Below are 19,237 nucleotides of genomic sequence, written 5' to 3'. Positions count from 1 at the left end.
GCACATTTGGAATGCTTGGAGCTGTCTTTGTGTGTTCTGTTTTAAAGTCTTTATAATTGATCCAGCATGAGAAATGTTGTTTATTGCAAAATTCAATTAGGCATTTAGTTGGAATGTTTATACCCACATTAATAATGTTGTATACTAGAAAATCTCATCTGTTTTTGCAAAGTTACATGGATGAAATCATTTCTCCAAGACATATACCGTATCTGTTTTCTGGTCAGCTGGTTAGTGTCGGCTGCAGGTTATTTTTTTATGACAGTGTTTGGCTTCCAGGTTGCAGATCAAATCCATTCTCAACAACTGGAACCGATGAATTTCCCTAAACTACCTTTCGTTTCATGGTACCAGCCACACACGTAGTAGAATCTCCCAGGCTGACATACCCTGGTTGTGTCTCATTGGTGGGCACTGCCAGCTCTGAATCTGTTACCCGATCCTCCCCAGTTCTCAAATATAACCCTTGGCCTTTCTCCATATGCTATGCCTGTGCCTCAGATACTAGCTCTCTTCCAGTTGCCTTCCCTCTCTCACTCACTCACGCCTCGCTCAGAGACCCACTCACACATTCTCTCCAGGCCTACGGACACTGTCTCGGGCAAACCAACACCAAAATGACGGATCAGTCTATGTTTGATACGGACGTGTGGACCCTGACCCGGTTCGTCATGGAGACGGGACGAAAGGTTAAGGGTTCGACTGGAGAGCTCACCCAGCTGATCAACTCCATGCTGACGGCCATCAAAGCCATCTCTTGTGCGGTGAGGAAAGCGGGCCTGGCTCACCTGTAAGTCTTGCTGGATGGGGTCAATCGGCTCAGGGGTCAGGAGGAGTGGGCAAGTACAGGAAAGAGAGCTATGGAAGAATTTACAAGTCCATGTGTGCATGCATACTCTTTGGCACGTAATGTACACTTGCTCATACACTTGATTTCACATGCTGTGCAATATGGCGTGTTAGTAAAAGGGTAGAGATTGGGTGTGTGCTCACTTAATATGGCCTGCAGTCCTTGGTGCACTATCGCAAAACAGCGTAAGAGTCTTGTCATTATGTAACTGGAATGACTGTAGAAGAATGATCCACCCCTTCATGCTTGTAGTCCAGGCAAAATAGCGTTTTACGACAGACTAATTGTAAAATATTTTTTTTCAGCATAGATCATTTCTATGAGGTGTCCAGAACAACATACTAAAAGTCCTAAGAAATCCTAGTTGAGGAAATATGTTTAATTCTCATCAATCTGAGATGTGTGCTAATAATGCATGGCAAAAATACACCTCAAAAATGTATTTTTTTTCCTTTACTCCTATCAAAATGAAACTTTACACAATGAAAGTACCCATGAAAAGTAAAACAATTTGTATTACAAGTTTCTTTTGAAATTAATTTGTATATGCAAATGAGCTATACACTAATCGAATATGCCCAAAATAGCTTAGGCTTATTTTTTTCCTTTACTCCTACCACAATAAAACTTTACATAGTAAAAGTATACATGAAAAGTAACTTTTTTTGTATTACAAGTTTCTTTTGAAATTAATTTGAATATGCACATGAGCTCCACACTTATTGAATATGTCCATAGGCAGAAACACCTTCATATGTATGACAAATACATCGGCCCAATCTTCATCCAATCATCCTACTGCCAATGGGAGATGGCAATGCTGCTTTTAGACTGGCCTCTAACCTGAAAACTGCCTGGCTTGGTAGTACCTGCCAGGGGTATGGTGTTTCTGCCTATGCAATTAGGACATATTCAATAAGTGTGATGCTCATGTGCATATTTAAATTCATTTAAAAAGAAACTTGTAATACAAAAAAAGTTACTTTTCATGTATACTTTTACTATGTAAAGTTTTATTGTGGTAGGAGTAAAGGAAAAAAATAAGCCTATTTGGATGTATTTTGGGCATATTCGATTAGTGTATAGCTCATTTGCATATTAAAATTCATTTTCAAAGAAACTTGTAATACAAAATTTTTTACTTTTCATGGGTACTTTCATTGTGTAAAGTTTCATTTTGATAGGAGTAAAGGAAAAAAATTACATTTTTGAGGTGTATTTTTGCCATGCATTATTAGCACACATCTCAGATTGATGAGAATTAAACATATTTCCTCAACTAGGATTTCTTAGGACTTTTAGTATGTTGTTCTGGACACCTCATAGAAATGATCTATGCTGAAAAAAATTATTTTACAATTAATTCTATTATTGGCTCCAAAAAGGGTTAATTTGCCTGGCCTATTGTTGGAATACAGTATACAACAATGTCAACAGAGAGAGTACACCCCTGTGCAATATCACTTAAATGTCAAATGATTAAAAATTGTTTCAGCTCTCAAAAACATTTCTAAGTTGAAAAGTAGTTTATTTAAATACAGGCCTCAAAGTTGAAACTCAATGCAACAAAAGTGAATGCAGCTGTGATTCAGTTAGAAAACCTGTGATCTTTGAAACAAAAATTGAGTACACCTGTGATTTCTAATTAGCCTAATTGACCGATCGCCAGGGCCCCGCCCCCTTAGTTACTGTTGCTATGTCCGACACAATTCCCGGAACTGTCAAGCCAAAAGCCATGGCGAGTACGGGGACAAGCGCTATAGCCGTCAGTGTGAGTGATGATTTTTGGAGTAATACCTCCACGATATCCTCCAGATCAAGGCAAAAGGGACTGCAATATGCAGTGGAAGGATATACCCAAAATATTAAGATCAACAACGAAGTGGACACAACAATAATCGAAGCAAATGCATACAGGTCTCAATGAAAAAAATGAGAAACCCCACGACCTCTTCATTAAATGCAACCAGCACAGCCTTGTAGACTAGTCATGTTATTTCACCACTGGGTAAGATCTGTATATAATATTTCAAGCTAGCTAATAACCTACAACGATTCTTTATTCTTATTATTTATTCCGTCTCTGGCGAGAGACTCTGGAGGTAGCTAGCTAGGATGGTGACAATCTAGAGAACGGTACAGTAACGTACCAGTGTGTAGTGATAACTTGCTTGTAAAATGATGATCCTGATGTAATGCTATGGCTTTGTATCAGATCGCCAGGTTATTGCTCTCAGGTTGTGCCTTATGCATACCTTGGGATACTCAGGAGTAGGTTGCCCATTCACAAAATGCTACAAAGATTAAAATAAAAAAAACTTCATAATGGCCTTTTGTTCAACATTGATACAGTATGTTAAGCTCGAGCTAGTCTCTCCAACTATAGTGTTAATGTTAAAATCAAAATGTTAATGTTACCGTCTGTAAAATTGCAAGCTGAGCTATCCTAGCTAGCGATGTTAATGTTACGTCTGTAAAGTTGCACGCTGAGCTATCCTAGCTAGCGATAGCAAACGCCAGCAGCATAAATACAAAGTGTTAGATAAAAGTTCTGTTTAATGTTGTATCAAGCATAAATACAAAGTGTTCGTTAAAAGTTCTGTTCAATGCTGGCGTTTGCTATCGCTAGCTAGGATAGATCAGCGTGCAATTTTACAGACGGTAACATTAACATTTTGATTTTAACATTAACACTTTAGTTGGAGAGACTAGTTATGTACGTGTAGTGGTAATAATACAAGTTGTCATGAACCATAACTGTTTGGGGATGTTCGCTCAACTAGATAGTTAGTTATCATACCTAGCGATAGCGTAGTTCGCTAGATAGATAGCTATCTGCAAGCAGCTTCATTTACTTTGGAGCAGACATATGTGTGTTTTTCGGTATATTGAGTTGGGAGTGGGGCCTCCCACACTGTTTAATCCACCGCCGGCACCTTTCCTCCTGTGTTTTGGGCTTTGGAAATGCGGGGGGAAAACGACGCATCCCTCTAATCTCTGTATCAGAGCTACAAGTCCCGTAGGCACACTGTTTCACCATGCTGCTCAGACCTCAAAGTTGTCGGACCTTCTTCTCTTAGTAGCGGTTGCTAAGGTATGATTGGATGAGGGCCGTTCTAGGGAGGAGTTTCGCGATCGGTCAATTGCATGAACATGATTATAAAATGACCTGTGAACACCAGAACTCTCAGTTTTGGACCTATGAGCTGTCTACCTAAATCATAGTTCTACATGTAGAAGATTTTTCTGGAACTGAATAAAATCTGATTGTGAATCTTCGCAAAGATAGAAATGGGTACAGGCAGATCAGTGACCAACTGAAAATCTGTTGAAACACAGTTGCAGCTGTAATCAGGAAGTATAGCATGACGCAGTGTGCTTCCTCTACAATCTAGCTCTGAAAAACTTGCTGTTTCTGTGACTGCTCAGACAGTGCGAGGGACATGCATAACGTCCACCTCTATGGATAGCATCCAAGTGAAAAAAAACCCTGCTTGCTTCAGCACAAAACTGCAAGATTGCGAAAGAACATGAAAAGTCTGATTAATATAGGAAGCACGTTCTTTGGCCAGATGAGGCCAAGATAAATTTGTTCGGCTCAAATGGGGTTCAGCATGTTTGGTATGAACTTGGCCAGGGCTACCACAGTGAATGCCTAGTCCTGACAGTGAAGCACAGAGGTGGGAGTGTGATCTGGGACTGCATGCACTAGAAGACGGAATGCCGGAATTATCCTTATCCTTTTTTCAGTGGGAAACTAACAGCAGACTAACTTTACAGTACTTTTACACATACTGTATAATATTCCTAAATATATAATATGCAGTGATAAAAGTACGGCAGTAAGGAGTTTTGGTCAAAAACTAGTTATTTAAAAACTTAACCCTCCTATTATGTTCAAATTTTACTCACATCTATTATGCTTGGGGTCAATTTGACCCCAGCAATTTAAACCTCCAAAAAATGATTATAATATTTTTTACCCAAGTTTATGTGTCAGGTACTTTAGGTTTGTTTGTTGACTACCTAAATAGCCCTGAAAAATAAAACAATACCCCCACCCACCCCCCCTTATACATCCAGAATACATGTTACGCTACTATGGAGAAATATGCAGATCACTATCAAATCTCACTGATTGACTTAAAATTGGAAAGAGATATCCTTCTGGTGTTTTATGGCTTCATATTATTTCTAAATACATTTTGTTGTTGTCTATAACATATGGAATAGAAAACTATTTCTGTTATCAAGAATAATAACAATGTGATGAAAATGTTTTATACAATCAAAACAGCCTGGGGTCAAATTGACCCCAAACAACACCTATGCGTAAAGCATGTGTACAGGACATTGAAAACATATCATCATGTTCATTTTGTGTTTACCCAGTTGTTCCCATTAGATTAGGAAAAGTCATTAAATATGAAGCAAAATAAACGATGCCAATCATTTATTTAGAGACGTTAAACATTGAAAAGGGTCAAATTGACCCCAAACATAATACGAGGGAAAAAACCTTGCGAATACCTCCAACAGCCAAGCTGGAACTGTTTAAAGCTTGCTTACGTGCAAGCTGGTGTCCTTTGGCGATGTCGTGCTGTGAGAGCGTGCATTTCAAAACACGTCAATATCCGACAATACTTTAGCTCTAGTGTTCATTTGTATGTTTGTATACATTGTGTCTGTGTGTATACATATATGTGCAAAAAGAGTTCACACTAATTAGGCTATGCATGGTCAACACAGGCCTTTTGAATTGGGCCTAAGCGTATTTTAAGTGTGGGGGAAATTACGTCTATACCATTAATGCTTGTGGATATACCAAAATACAGGCTGACAAGATTACTCCCAGTCTCCAGAAGCTTGGCAGAAGAATATCCAGCATAACAGTCCATAGCACACTGCCAAAATCAGTGAAAACTATGACCTGTCTAAGTATGTCACCTAACTTGAATCGAATAGAACACCTTTGGGAAATTTTAAAGAGAAAGGTAGACCTCCAGCAAAGAGCTCCTGAAAATAATTGTGTCTGAAGAATGGCAAAATATCTCTTCAGATTTTGTGTGCAACACTGGTATCCTCCATGCTGAGGAGGATTTCCTGTCATCAAAAATAAAGGTGGACAAACAACGTTTTGAAAAAAAAAAAATATTTGAATCTCAGTTCCTAAAAAGGTTCCTACTGCAGGGCCTCTATTTTTAATATAGTAAATCTAAACTGTTTTTACAAAAGAGCAAATACCCTACTGTTCAATTTTGAAGTAATGTAATCACTGTAAGGTGATACTATTTTGAATAATTTGACATTTAAGTGGTGTGCACTCTCTTCTGGAGGTACTCACTTCTGTTGTATTCTGTATGAGCACGAGTGTGGTCTATTCTTTGTGTCAGATTCCTCAGGCAATAGCCAAGCTAAGATGGCCGAAATAGAAAATATACAAGTACACATAACTGGCTACACTCACGGACGATGGAAACCCTGAGGGGGTGCTTCTCTGCAGACAGGTTTTGAGACCTGACACAGGCTCTATTAGTGTCCATCACTGGCCCTGCTGTTGTGCAGACGTCTGCTCTGTGTCTCCCGCTCACCGCATCTCCCCAGGCAAGGCATCGCCGGCAAGACAAACGTGACGGGCGACGAGGTGAAGAAGCTGGACGTCCTGTCCAACGACCTGGTCATCAACATGCTCCGGGCATCTTACAGCACCTGCGCGCTGGTCTCCGAGGAGGACAAGGATGTTATCATCATTCCAGCCGAGAAGAGAGTAGGTTAAAGACTGCATGGCCAAATGCTGGGGTTGAATGTATGCACTGTATTGCATATAACCTTGTGTATATTTATGAATAAAAGTGGGCTGTTAATGAATGAGTAAATGTGGTTAGTTCTGAGGAAAATACGTAAACAGGTTTTGGAACTGAAACAGTAGGCAGTGTATTTTGTTGATTGTTCTAAATAATTTTTTGTTATTGATTTGGCACCCTTCATGGTGCACGGTGAGGGCTGATTCCTCTCTAAAGCTCTTTCTCACACACAGGGTAAATATGTGGTCTGCTTTGACCCACTGGATGGCTCTTCTAACATTGACTGCCTGGCATCAATTGGCACCATTTTCGCCATCTACAAAAAGGCGAGTGTGTTGTGCGGACACATTCTTATCACATCACAGTTTAAGAAGGGCTTCATCTCGTGCTGATGCCAGATGTTCACATATGATCCTACACTAAATCATTTACACCACAACGAAAACCATGGCTCAAACTGAAAGCAATATTTGCATTTTGCAAGATGTAAAAAAATTACTTGTTGAGTTAACGTTGGCCATTGTTGTGCTATTGTCTCATGCAGATTGACGAGGTAGATGTCCTGCTATCCAGCAAAAAAGCATCCAGACTGCTGGATAAGCACTGTTCTATCATTGATTGATTGTATTACTTTGTAGTAGTTTTCTTTTCTAAGAATCTTCTTAACAAGATGAAACACACAATACGTTTTAAATGTTGGCCATGCCTGGATTTTGTTTCATCGTATAGCAGTATATGACTACTATAACTGTGTACCTGGGGCCAGGGTCTGTTAGAACGGTTTCTCTGCATGGGATAGAGTGGGATGGAATTTGGCTCTTGGGTCTGAATTTACTACAGAATGAACTCTACATTGCAGTAACTTTTACTGACACTGGATGGCGATATTACTTTAACAATGGCGTGTTCCTCATGATCCTTAACACAATGGCAATATAGTCTTCATTTTCTTAACAAATTCAGTCGTAAAAACAAAAGTGTAAAAACCACAAAGAATGCACCTTTGGTGAACAGTAACTGTGCTATGAAAATGTAGTGTGCTTTGTACTATTGGTTGGTTCACTTTATCTGTATTATACCTCCAGGCTTCAGAAGGAGAGCCCACTGTGAAGGACGCCTTGCAGCCTGGCAACCAGATAGTGTGTGCTGGCTATGCCCTCTATGGCAGCGCCACTCTGGTCGCCCTAAGCACTGGGGCAGGGGTCAATTTCTTCATGCTGGATCCTGTAAGTATACATTCGGAAATTAACAAAACCATCTCGCCTGTAGTGTAAAATCTCTGTTGACAAGGCATTAACGTGGGACTGGGCAGAGTTTCTTGAGTGCCCTATTTTAAAAGAAATCAATCATTTACAGTTTACACAGGCCAGAAAAACTTGGACTGACCTGAAATAACAAAGCGGCCTTATTAAGCGTGAGTGCGGTTGTAAAACAATTATGAACAGTACGGTGACGCACATTTTAAGGAAGTTGTAAAAGGAAAAGTCAGTTTAGCTGAATATATCTTTCCTTTGGCTTATACTGTATATCCAGATAACTGAGTGCTCTGTACAGGTCCAACACAGATCAATGGAATCGCATCACATTTGGGCCAGAACTATTTCACTGGCAGCAGCGAGTGAGGAAGTTCTTGTTCCTACATAGAGTGTGTAACTGTGCCTTGTTCTGTCTCACAGGCTGTGGGTGAGTTTATTCTCACTGACAGGAATGTTAAGATCAAGAAGAAGGGAAAGACCTACAGTGTCAATGAAGGTTATGCCAAGTATATGGAGCCTGCTGTGAACGAGTACATACAGCAAAAGAAATATCCACAGGTATGATCCCAATCTCCCTCTTACAGTCACAAACACACACACACACACAGAGGTCAAGCTCTTGTTTTTGATGTGTAATCATAGTGTGTTAACTCAAAAACTAGCTCTCAGCCTGCTGACACTAAATCATGGATGTCCTCCTGTAGCAGATGTCACATGACTCACTATGAGTAGTTGACAAAGCAGTTGTTTTGCTAAGCTGCAGATACAGTGCAAACTCCTTTAATGCACTGGATGGCTAATTCTTCACGTAAGCAGAATTAGCCAATAGTGACAAATATATAAGCTAAACCTCACATGACAGGTTCTTCAGACAGACTGACCTCGGCAGGATCAGGCAGGTACATGGTCAGCTGACCAGAGGAGTGGTGACAGCCTCGAAAACCAGTCACAGTCCTGTCATTGACTTCCTTCCTCAGGAAGTCTGCTGCCGACGGCAGAAGTGGAGGGTGGGGGCTCAGACTGTGATCAATATGGAATCTATAGGCTCAGCTAATCCTGCAAACTTGCACAAACCAGTTCTGTCACATGTGGCTGAACCCACGCAAAAGGGAGGCCAGGCTGCTAATTTACAGCAACTAACAAAGACTGATGGTCCATTGCACTTATCAGCTGTAACAGATTCTTAATTGTATGGTTGTATTTGTGATTCACTAATAGAAGAGGACAGACTGTTAGTGAATACCGACTCCCCAAAAGCATCTGTCTGGCATTTTTTTTTGTTTATTTATTGTTTTGATTGAGCATTTTGTTTTTGTCTGACGTGAAAAGCAATAACTGATTGGCCTATTTTTTTTTAGATTGCAATGCAGTTACACAAACAAACCCAGCCACCCACCTACCTACATACACACACACACACACACACACACAGAAGCCAGAGGAACCACATGACATCGTCACCATGACTAAGCAGCACATGACTCAAGCTCCAGCCAGTGTTCCTGTCACGCTCTGACTGATTCCCACAAATCCCTCACAAATGAATCTACTGAGTACACACTTGCTTATCAATCTTCACACTTATCACACACACCTGTATACATACTATAGAATACTTTGGTTTCGCTGCTGTAGCAACTATATGTTTTGTTTAGTTACTTTTTTTTTTCCGAAAGCAGTTCCTTGAACCTTGATCCCAGAGTTATTTGTCTTTCCTGGAGGATTAGATTGAAGTGTCTTATCTGTCATGTCAGCCTGTTGATACCTTTTACCACAGCCATGCTAATGTTGCATGGTGCTGCCTTATGCCCTTGGGCACTGTCTGTACTGTGAGCTAAATGTATTCAAAGAAGAAATAGAACTTTCTAGAACTAAATAGAACTAGATTTATAGATTGGCACATGATTGGGACTGACAATGCGCAATTTCAATGATGTCTGCCTGTATTGCGAAACATCGCAGAGGAAAACATGGCACTCTTGGTCAATTTAAATTCAGTGCATAATAATGCAGTGCTTTAAATATTGTGTGTGAATCAGAAAAATAGTCATATTGAGGCAGACTTTAATGCATGTAGACTTCTAACCATGCTTCTGCCACTCCTAGGATGGCGGTGCCCCATATGGCGCCAGGTATGTGGGGTCTATGGTGTCGGACATTCATCGCACAATCTGCTATGGAGGCATCTTCATGTACCCTGCCAATGAGAAGAGCCCTAAGGGAAAGGTGAGACTGAGATTCCTGTTCATCATCCATTATGTATGGTTATAATGAGTGGTTTGTGGAATCTGTTGTGCTATGCAAGCTAATGCGACATGACACTGCACCCCACCCCCCTGTCTTTGAGCAGCCTTTCTTTGTGCTTTACTAGTGGCATGAATACGTAACCAAGTATAGCCAAGAAGAACATCCCTATGACATGATGCCTTTGTCAACCAATCCAGTTCTTCAATTTAGTTTCAATGTAGTTCTGACCAAAACAAAATCTGTTACACACCAGTGTGACCAGCATTAGCGACGGAAGCTGATGTGTTACCTCAGCAGTTAATTACTAGGTCACTCAGCAGAATGACTGGAAACAGGGATTTGAATATCTCACTTTTAAATCTCCAGATTTTCTGTTTGTGTGTGTGTGTGTGTGTTGAAGGAAGGACCTTTATGATTTCATTGTGTTAAATATTTCACTTAAACAAAGCAAAAACAAACAAAATTAAAAAAGAAACAAAGGATACTAGCAGACTTTAAACTGGAGACACCTACCTTCAATTAGAATTTAACTTTATTAGAGGATGACATTTGGGATAACTACTGGATCCACAGTATTCACTTGATCCTCCAACATTCAGATACCGTATACTTACAGTGCCTTGCATAAGTATTCACCCCCTTGGATTGTTTTACCCTTTTATTGGTCTTATAAATCAATCATCAATATAAGTTGGCTTTTTTGACAAAAAAAAAAAAAGAAAAAAAGCCTTCTTTAATGTCAAAGTGAAAACAGATTTCTACACAGTAAAGTCAATTAAATAAAAATATGTAATGTAAAATAAGTGATTGCATAAGTATTCACCCCCTTTAAAGTGACTGACCTAATTCAACAGAGGTCCAGCCAATTGGTGCTAGAAGTCTCACAATTAGTGAAATGGCGATCAGTGTGCAGTGAATGTGTCTCAAGTGATTGTAGTATAACGACACCTGTGTCTGGAAGGTCCATTCACTGGTCAGTATTCAGTAATCAGTATTCCTGGCTACCGTTACACCATGAAGACAAAAGAACACTCCGAGAAACTCAGAGAAAAGGTTATTGAAAAGTATAAGTCAGGGGAAGGATACAAAAAAATGTCCAAGGCACTAAACATCCCCTGGAATTCTGTTAAATCCATCATCAAGAAATGGAAGGAATATGGCACATGTGTAAATCTGCCTAGAGCAGGCCGTCCTCTCAAACTGAGTGACTGTGCAAGAAGGAGACTAGTGAGAGAGGCCACCAAGACACCTATGACTACTCTGAAGGAGTTACAAGCTTCAGCAGCTAAGATGATAGAGACTATGCATACAACAACTGTTGCCCAGGTTCTTCACCAATCAAAGCTTTATTGAAGAGAGCCACTGTTGAAAAAAACCTCATATCAAATATCGACTAGAGTTCGCCAAAAGGCATGTGGGAGACTCCATGGTCAAGCGGAAGAAGGTTCTGTGGTCTGATGAGACCAAAGTGGAGCTTTTTTTCAACAGTGGCTCTCTTCCATAATATTGTATAATACTGTATATTATACTTATATGTTTACAGTATACAGTATACTTTAGCTTTAGATTTGTTTACAACAAAGTTTCCTTTAACAGTGGAATGTATTAGGCAGGTGTACATTTTTTGGAAAAAATATTTGAAATGGGAAATATGATAGGGGTAGTATTTTTAAGTTAATGACTGAATCTAGTGTAATTGGGAAACATTGACTAGGTTTAAGTTGAAATTGAGGAACCGCACTGAAATAGAAGAATTCGAGACTGAATTGACATTTCTCATTATTTTAGGTATTCATATTTTATATATCATACATACTTATGCATCATACTTTATAGTAACAGAGTTACAACAGAAAAAAACACTGTTGTAGAGCTACAAACTGATTACCTAATTGACTTGGAAATAATTGTTGAATAGAATTCTACAAATTTGAAGTTGATTATAATACGCAATAGTAGTTCTGGCTTTCAATTTCCTCTTAGTGACAAGTATGCAAGGCTATCTGAGTGGGTTTGTTTGTTGGTCGAGTTGTCCTTACTGACCTCACAGTGCCCATCAAATGAGAATATGATGCAATACAGTCTAGCTTGGAAAAAACAAAACAAAACCCAGGTTTTAGTGTAATAGTTAACGTTTGGTAAATGAATGTAATTTTTGTTCGAACAAAATTGTAATCACAAATTTGGCTCACCAGAATGTGACATTGTTGCAATAGTTTGTTTGTCTGTTTATCAACAGGATTACGCGAAAAATGTGACATTGTTGCAATAGTTTGTTTGTCTGTTTGTTAACAGGATTACGTGAAAAAAACTACCAGGCCAATCCCTTGGCGGGGGTCTGCTAGTGCCCTTCTAGTTGGCTAATATTTTGCACCATTGTGAAGTATTCATGCGTGTGCTGGATAGCTGAAATACAACAGTATAAAAAAGTATAAAACATTTATATTTATAATAAAAATACAACCAACAAGCTTTAATGTTTAGAGCTATCTCACAGCATATCAGGGATACTAATGCACTACACTGTTTAAATGTTAAATGGGTTTTAAATGTTAAATGTTTATTTACACTGTTCCTCAAAAAAGTAAACATTTCAATTACATATTTTGTTTCTTTATTGTCTGTCTTTAGTTTTGTTCATAACCCTGTAGACAAGTAGACATATTTTCTGTACATCAAGATGAAGCAGCCATAGTTAATAACCTGTAGGCTACATAGCTTTATACACTGAAAACCAAATGTGGTGCTCTGGAATTAGCAGCAAGTTTATTATTGACCGTAGGCTATGGTTGTCAGCTTATCTATTCCACAACTTATCTCCTCAGCAGCAGAAGGCTGATTGCGTGGGCTGAACTTGCAATGTACAGTTGTACTTTCTCTCTGTGACACTTCTCCTCAATGTGCTCTCCTCCTTTCAGCTGAGGCTACTGTACGAATGTAACCCCATAGCCTTCCTCATCGAGCAGGCGGGAGGCATGGCCACCACAGGGACCCAGAGGGTGCTGGACGTCCAGCCCGAGTCCATCCACCAGCGGGTGCCCTTCGTGGTGGGCTCCCCGGATGATGTGGAGGAGTACCTGGCCATCGTCAAGAAGCACCAGAAGTAGGGAGGTGGAAGTGGCAGTGTGCGCATGCCCCCTGCGCCTCAGGCCCCAGTCAACTCAGCTTAGGTTTCATTTCAGCTCATCTTGTCACGTGCCAGTAAATGCTACATCAGGGACAATGTCTGCTTTTCAACCAGAAGACCAAAATGATCATAAACGTGGGAAGTCATGAAAAACACATTTTTAAGTGTTAAAAAAAGGATGCACGTTTTATGTCAGGTCAGGAATCGGTAAGGTGATGGCAGCCAAGATTAGACCAGACTGACTGTCAACATCAACAGTCTTGTTTTGTGTCTGATTATTCATGAGTTGTCATATGCAGAAGCATTAATAAAAGATTCCAATTAACAAATATATGGAAGGGGTCATGATGAGCAAAATGAAGCTGAACACTCAAAGGTGTTAGTAGGTTTCCCAATCACTGATTTCTAGCCACAAATATTTTTTACACTGAAAGCACTGCTGCACTACTGAATGTAAAACAGAAGTAGGTACAACAAAGTTATGTAAAATGAGGTCACTTTAAATTAATGTTCTTCACGTAGCTGCATTTTTTTTTATGAACGGCTCATTGTGAACTGGGGCAATGTGGGTGGGTACTTTTAGTCTCTTAGAACACGGAGTGCCCTCGCACTAGATGTTTTTGCCTCTCCCTCCCTTTTTAAGTAGATCTGGGTGGTATTCCAAGTACGTGGTTTAGTGACAAACCTGGGTAAGTTCACTCAGAGTAGATAGTTAACCTGAGAGAAGAGCCCTGTGGCTTTGTTTTGCTAGGAGAATGAAGCCATAGGGCTCTTCTAGTTTTTTTTAAGAGGGGGGTGTTGTGTCAGCTGACTGCTGAGTCAGCGTTGGCCTTGAAGCAGACACGAGGCTGAGAGTAAACACAGGATCTCCTTCCTGTCCAAGAGCCCACCCACCCACACTCCAGGCCTATCGGACATTGTACATTAAAAAAAAACCAGGAAGTCCTTGCCAAAAGGCCGGGACTGTGGTCACACCGTTTCCTATAAGCTGCAGCCTGGCCCCTAGAGATTGTAGTCAGGTACACAGCTGGCCAACCACAATTTTTGGAAAGAACACTTGAGGAAATGATCTGGCCTGGGTAATTGAAATATCTGAAACAACTAGAAAGGTACTGAAAGATCTTCTTGACAAATGCTAAAGAACACACACATTTTCAGGTTTTATTCGATCTTTAAAACATGATCCTCTAGCATGATCATTTTAAAATATTCATACCTTTCATCTTCAATGCTGATATTCATCTGATATTTCCATTTCTAAATTTGAGTGGAGAAAGTAGTCCACAAGGACATTTACGCGTTCATAAAACCACAGACAAAGAGGACTGAAGTTTTTAAAACTTTTAATCGACCGTGCTAGGAGGTAGAAAAAAAAAAAAATCAAGTCATACACAGGCCTAAGACAGATAAAAGACACTTCTGAAATATGAAGTACACATATTTACACAAACAATTTATAAAACCTAAAATTCAATGTAGCAGAAAATGATCGAAAAGAATGTGAATTCCCTCAATAAACAGAGTTTTTTTTTCAGATATCAACCCTCACAGTAACCTGCAGGGCTTTGACTCAAACAGCAGCCTTCAAGGCTGTAGCACAAAACATGTAGTTCACATCTCAAATGGTCTGCTATTCCCTTACATAGTGCACCTCAGTCCAACACCTTTGAACAGAACTCCCATATATATCCACTTAAAAAAAATGTCAAACACTGATCTTCATGAGCAAGCCAGGCAGGACACATTAGGGGTCCTTAAAAATTGGTAAAAGGTGGCGGTGTGATCCGTGAACTCTCTACATGAGTGGGTAGCTGGCTGCCGTGGCGATGCCGCAGTGGTTTTTCCGGTCCTTGGCCATGTAGATGTAGCCCGCGTCACCCCACTTCTCACTCCAACTGCAAGGTAAAAGAAACACAACCAAAATCCAATGAGATGCATGACCAGGGCAATTTTCACAATTGGATTTTAAGTTAAAAACATATGATAACTGAAATACAAATGCATTTCTAAAGTGCTTGTTATACCTGTTCTTAACAATCCAGTACTTCTTGCCATCGACATCTTCACCCTCAAAACCATAGCCAACTACCAAAACACCATGGTCAAGCTCAGTGCTGCTGCACTCCTTGTCATAGTAAATACCTGCAAAAGCACACAGTACACATACAAATATATCATTACACATAACTTCACTGACATTTACAGAAGTTTAATCAAAGCACAAATATATTCATGGATAAGAGTTGTGTCTTATGAAAGACACCAGGCAGCTGTGTGCGCCAGGAAGCTGTGACGGTCACAGTGACTTCATGCTGTGCATGTTGCTGAAGATAGAAATGTGAGAGTTCCTCACCGGAGTGGTAGAACTGGAAGGACTCGTGACCAGCGTCAATGGCCACGGACACAGGCCCAACGGCAGCGACGGCCTTCATCAGTGCCCGCTCCTTGCCACTGGGCACATCCACAAAGCCAGTGTCGTTGGCAGAGTTGTACTTGGCATCATAGTGGCAGGGCTGATCATCCTACAGCAAACACAAAAAAAAGCAGGTAATTTAGCAATAGTAGTACTATTTGGCATCTTCTAAACCAGTTTAATACCCTGATCTTTTACATTGCATTTATCCTGCTATATTGTAAGATATAATAGGATTTAGTAATGTAGTTACCAGATATGATGAAACTAAATGAAACACTTACAGTGCCAAGGTAGGGGTAGCCATCCTCAGAGTCCAGGCCACCGTTGTCCTTGACGTACTGGAAGGCTTGGTCCATGAGCCCGCCATTGCAGCCCTCGTTGCCCTCCGGCCGGGAGCAGTCCACCAGGTTCTGCTCGCTCAGGGACACTAGCGTGCCAGACTTCCTGAAGAGCTGGCCCTCCATGGCTCCGGTGGTGCTGAAGGCCCAGCAAGAGCCACACTCTCCCTGAAGAACAAATGTGAATGATTAATGCACTTGCTAAACATGGGTGTGGTTCTGCAACAACGTAGGCCTAGAAAGGAATGAAGATCTGGGTTTCTTTATGTTCCAATGTACCTTGATATCAGAGTTTCATAGTATGCACAGTTATTGGTACAAGGCCTATGCAGCCGCCCCGATCAAACGCTAACAACAACAAAAAATGACCTTTAAAGCTTTGACCCCACTATGGGTCTTACGTGCAATATCAGTGTTGCACGGCGGGTTAAACATTTAACGCTGTTGTATACATTTTGTTTCCGTGAACAGACTGGCCAGACCGGTTTAGTCATAGAGACTGCCATAAACACGGCTGAGCTCTGAACCTGTTGACTGGTGTGCTTTATGTCCCCGTTTAAATTTAGCTGGGGGAGGAGCTTAGTATGCTCTCTCTGTATGGTAGGGACACAGAGATAAACAGTAAAACATTGCAGTGTAGAAGTGCGTGTCGGCTGGCCTTACCTGATCCTTCACTGGAGTCACGTATCCCAGATCCCTGTAGTCAATCTTTTTGGGGAGTTCAATAAAGTTGGGCTCCAAGAACAGGGATCCCCTGGGCTTTGTCTGTGCCTTCTGTTTATAGCCGTTCATGACCTGCCTGAACTCCTCGTGGGTCTGCAGTAACAACAGTCAACTTCTTGAGCAACTTACATTCCACAACTAAAAATGTCAACATATCAACGCAATATGGATTTGATTAAGACAATTATAACAGTAAAACTATAATATGGCACAGATCTGTCTTATAGTCAACTGTTGCAAAGGAAGTTATTCAGCTTTCTTACCATGTCACCGAAATGGTTCATTCCTAGACGGTAAGAATGTTTGCCCATGGAGTGGTCAAGGTTGTGCATTTCAATCTTTCTCAGGTTCTTCTCCCACACCATGCGCCTCCATCCTTCTTCCTTCTGTAGGGAAGATGTGACACTTGGCAACCAAGTTCTCAAAAACAACTCATATCACACTTGATAACACATAAAAAAAAAAAACGTATTTCCTACCACATGATATCCTTTAGTGTGGTAAGACTTCCATAGGTCCCAATGCTCATCAAGTTCCCGATCAAAGCTAGGGGCAGCCAAAACGGCGCTGAGGCACAACGTGAACACCGCCAAGTACATTCTTACAGATCTGATGAAGTAAAGGAACAGGTCAAGATTTTCTGCTGAATCACACTACAGGGTGTAGATGTTCCTTTCAAACATATGTTAAGCCAACCATACATTTTCAATCTAGCTAAAATGGTGTTTTCGCAAAGGATTAATTTGTGCTTATTTGACTACTTCAACAGAACTTAATTCAGCGTCAACTCAATTTGTAATGAGGACAAACTGTACTGCATTCCTGGCCAGGGAAAACAAATGGAAGCCTACTGCAGCAGACGGGAAGTCGGCTAGCCTAGAACAAATATAATATTGGCTAACATAACGTTAAAAACAACACAGCAGTCAGATAATTGCCTGGCAAAAACAATAGCAGCGTAGGACCGTTATTCATCAAAACACTTTGTAAACTATTCTAAAATAAGATCAATGTAACGCAATAGGCAGCGAGCAAGATGGTGTGCTTTGTTTCTCCCAGTCACGGGATCCGGGCGGATCCAGCCATACAGCTGAAACGCTTCCAAGAAACAAAACAAGGCCAGGAATTCGGAAGACTAGGAAATCGAAAATAAAAGTGATACCACGACAATTAATAGGCCTACATTACTGACTCCAGGTTCCTGAAATTACTAAATGGGCAACGACAGGCGGCCACAGTCACAGAATTGACTGTTGTTTTGGCGAAGTCTTCGAAACAAGTATGACGACAAACCAAATTATAATCCTAATAAAACACATATTTTTTTGCATTTTAAAAGCATTTTAGAGATTGTGATAATGTTTGTTATGTGTCCGACTAGATGCACGGCGACGGATTAAATACTGAAGTAAATGCAAATATGTTTACCCTAAAATACAAAAGTGGACGACAAAAAATACAACTCCGGAATGTAGCCACAACATAAATGTAAAACTAGGTTTGGTAAATAGTACGACAATGCAGTGTCTGATGCTACTCACCTCCAAGCTGAGAAGTCAACAATATTTGAAATGGCAGAAAATACACATTTATAAAGCTGTTCTCACGAATAAATAATCTGAAATATTCTCATTGGTTGGCTATTGCTTTGTTGGTCCCGCCCCTGTGACGTCATACTAGCATGTGATCAGGTAGCACGTGATGCTGCTCCAGTATCACAGCAGCACAAAGAGTTATCAAACTTCCCGTGTCGGTCTTATTTGCATTCTGCTGATTTAATTTTTTCTCAGGCTTACTTGTTTAGGCATAATGAGTCCCATGGTTCATCAATTCCCTTTCAGAATTAAAAAAAACAATGATCAAAAAAGTTCTGCCATGTTTTTGTTGTTCAATCAATAAGTTACTTACATAAAGGCAGTTACAAAACAAGCCTGTTGTCAGGAATGTGAATCAATTCAACATATTCTTGATCTTTAAAAAAACAAAAAAAATCAATCCTGACCACAAAACAAAGCATTAAAGTGAGTGCCGAACTTTAGTGGTGGGTGTGGGATAGGTACAAAGGTTTAGCAGCCATTTACCTGTGCTGTACAAGTCTCGGCAGTCACCTGACAATCATATAACTTGTCTAGTACCGCTTTCAAACTGAGGTCCAACCAGGGATTATACCCACATAGATTTTGTGGGTTCCTAACAGCCAGGGAGGAACAAATTAATCTTACTGGTTGCAAGTGACTAGTGATGGGAATTCTGGGTCTTTTTAGTGAGCCGGTACATTTGGCTCTGCACAGCAATAAGAACCAGCTCTTTCAGCTCCCAAAAGGCTCTGCATTTAGTACCACTTCTCGCTTTCATAATTCAGGCAAATTTAGCAATGTCTTGAGCTACGATTGGTATGCGTGCATGTACATCTCTTAAAGTAACACTATTCAACAATTTGACCCTTTATGCGGTATGGTTTTATAGGCAACTAGTT

At 40.4% G+C, this 19,237-nt stretch overlaps 2 protein-coding genes across 3 annotated transcripts; one reads left to right on the top strand and one right to left on the bottom strand.

Annotated features, from left to right (window-relative positions):
• The first annotated feature begins 495 nt into the window (after positions 1 to 495).
• Positions 496 to 13,615, top strand: fbp2 (fructose-1,6-bisphosphatase 2). 2 transcript variants are annotated; one of them, XM_012828636.3, is made up of 8 exons: positions 496 to 790; positions 6,455 to 6,617; positions 6,888 to 6,980; positions 7,199 to 7,207; positions 7,740 to 7,880; positions 8,331 to 8,468; positions 10,017 to 10,136; positions 13,076 to 13,615. In XM_012828636.3, the coding sequence occupies exons 1-8, from the start codon at positions 618 to 620 to the stop codon at positions 13,262 to 13,264; spliced, it is 1,026 nt and encodes a 341-aa protein (XP_012684090.1). In that variant the 5' UTR covers positions 496 to 617; the 3' UTR covers positions 13,265 to 13,615. The 2 variants fall into 2 exon arrangements, with proteins under 2 accessions (XP_012684090.1, XP_012684091.1); XM_012828637.3 differs by lacking the exon at positions 7,199 to 7,207 and having other exon boundaries at positions 497 to 790.
• Positions 13,616 to 14,610: 995 nt separating this feature from the next.
• On the bottom strand, positions 14,611 to 18,421 carry ctsla (cathepsin La). The gene is made up of 8 exons (XM_031570611.2): positions 18,303 to 18,421; positions 17,241 to 17,370; positions 17,025 to 17,147; positions 16,702 to 16,854; positions 15,982 to 16,206; positions 15,638 to 15,806; positions 15,309 to 15,426; positions 14,611 to 15,179 (listed from the first exon to the last, which is right to left on the bottom strand). Exons 2-8 carry the CDS (start codon positions 17,358 to 17,360, stop codon positions 15,080 to 15,082), a joined length of 1,008 nt encoding a protein of 335 aa, XP_031426471.1. The 5' UTR covers positions 17,361 to 17,370; positions 18,303 to 18,421; the 3' UTR covers positions 14,611 to 15,079.
• Between the last annotated feature and the right edge of the window lie 816 nt (positions 18,422 to 19,237).

This window comes from Clupea harengus, chromosome 7 (assembly GCF_900700415.2).
Source record: "Clupea harengus chromosome 7, Ch_v2.0.2, whole genome shotgun sequence".
NCBI lineage: Eukaryota > Metazoa > Chordata > Actinopteri > Clupeiformes > Clupeidae > Clupea > Clupea harengus.
Note: the sequence above shows the minus strand (reverse complement) of the source record. Positions and strands in the feature narration are given on the sequence as shown.

Coding starts and splice junctions, on each gene's coding strand:
- ctsla (XM_031570611.2), bottom strand. CDS start 17,360: ATGTACTTGGCGGTGTTCACGTTGTGCCTCAGCGCCGTTTTGGCTGCC. Junction 15,427..15,637: donor CTTCCAGTTCTACCACTCCG/GTGAGGAACTCT, acceptor GTGCTTTTGCAG/GTATTTACTATGACAAGGAG. Junction 15,180..15,308: donor TACTGGATTGTTAAGAACAG/GTATAACAAGCA, acceptor TTTACCTTGCAG/TTGGAGTGAGAAGTGGGGTG.
- fbp2 (XM_012828636.3), top strand. CDS start 618: ATGACGGATCAGTCTATGTTTGATACGGACGTGTGGACCCTGACCCGG. Junction 7,881..8,330: donor ATTTCTTCATGCTGGATCCT/GTAAGTATACAT, acceptor TCTGTCTCACAG/GCTGTGGGTGAGTTTATTCT. Junction 10,137..13,075: donor AGAAGAGCCCTAAGGGAAAG/GTGAGACTGAGA, acceptor TCCTCCTTTCAG/CTGAGGCTACTGTACGAATG.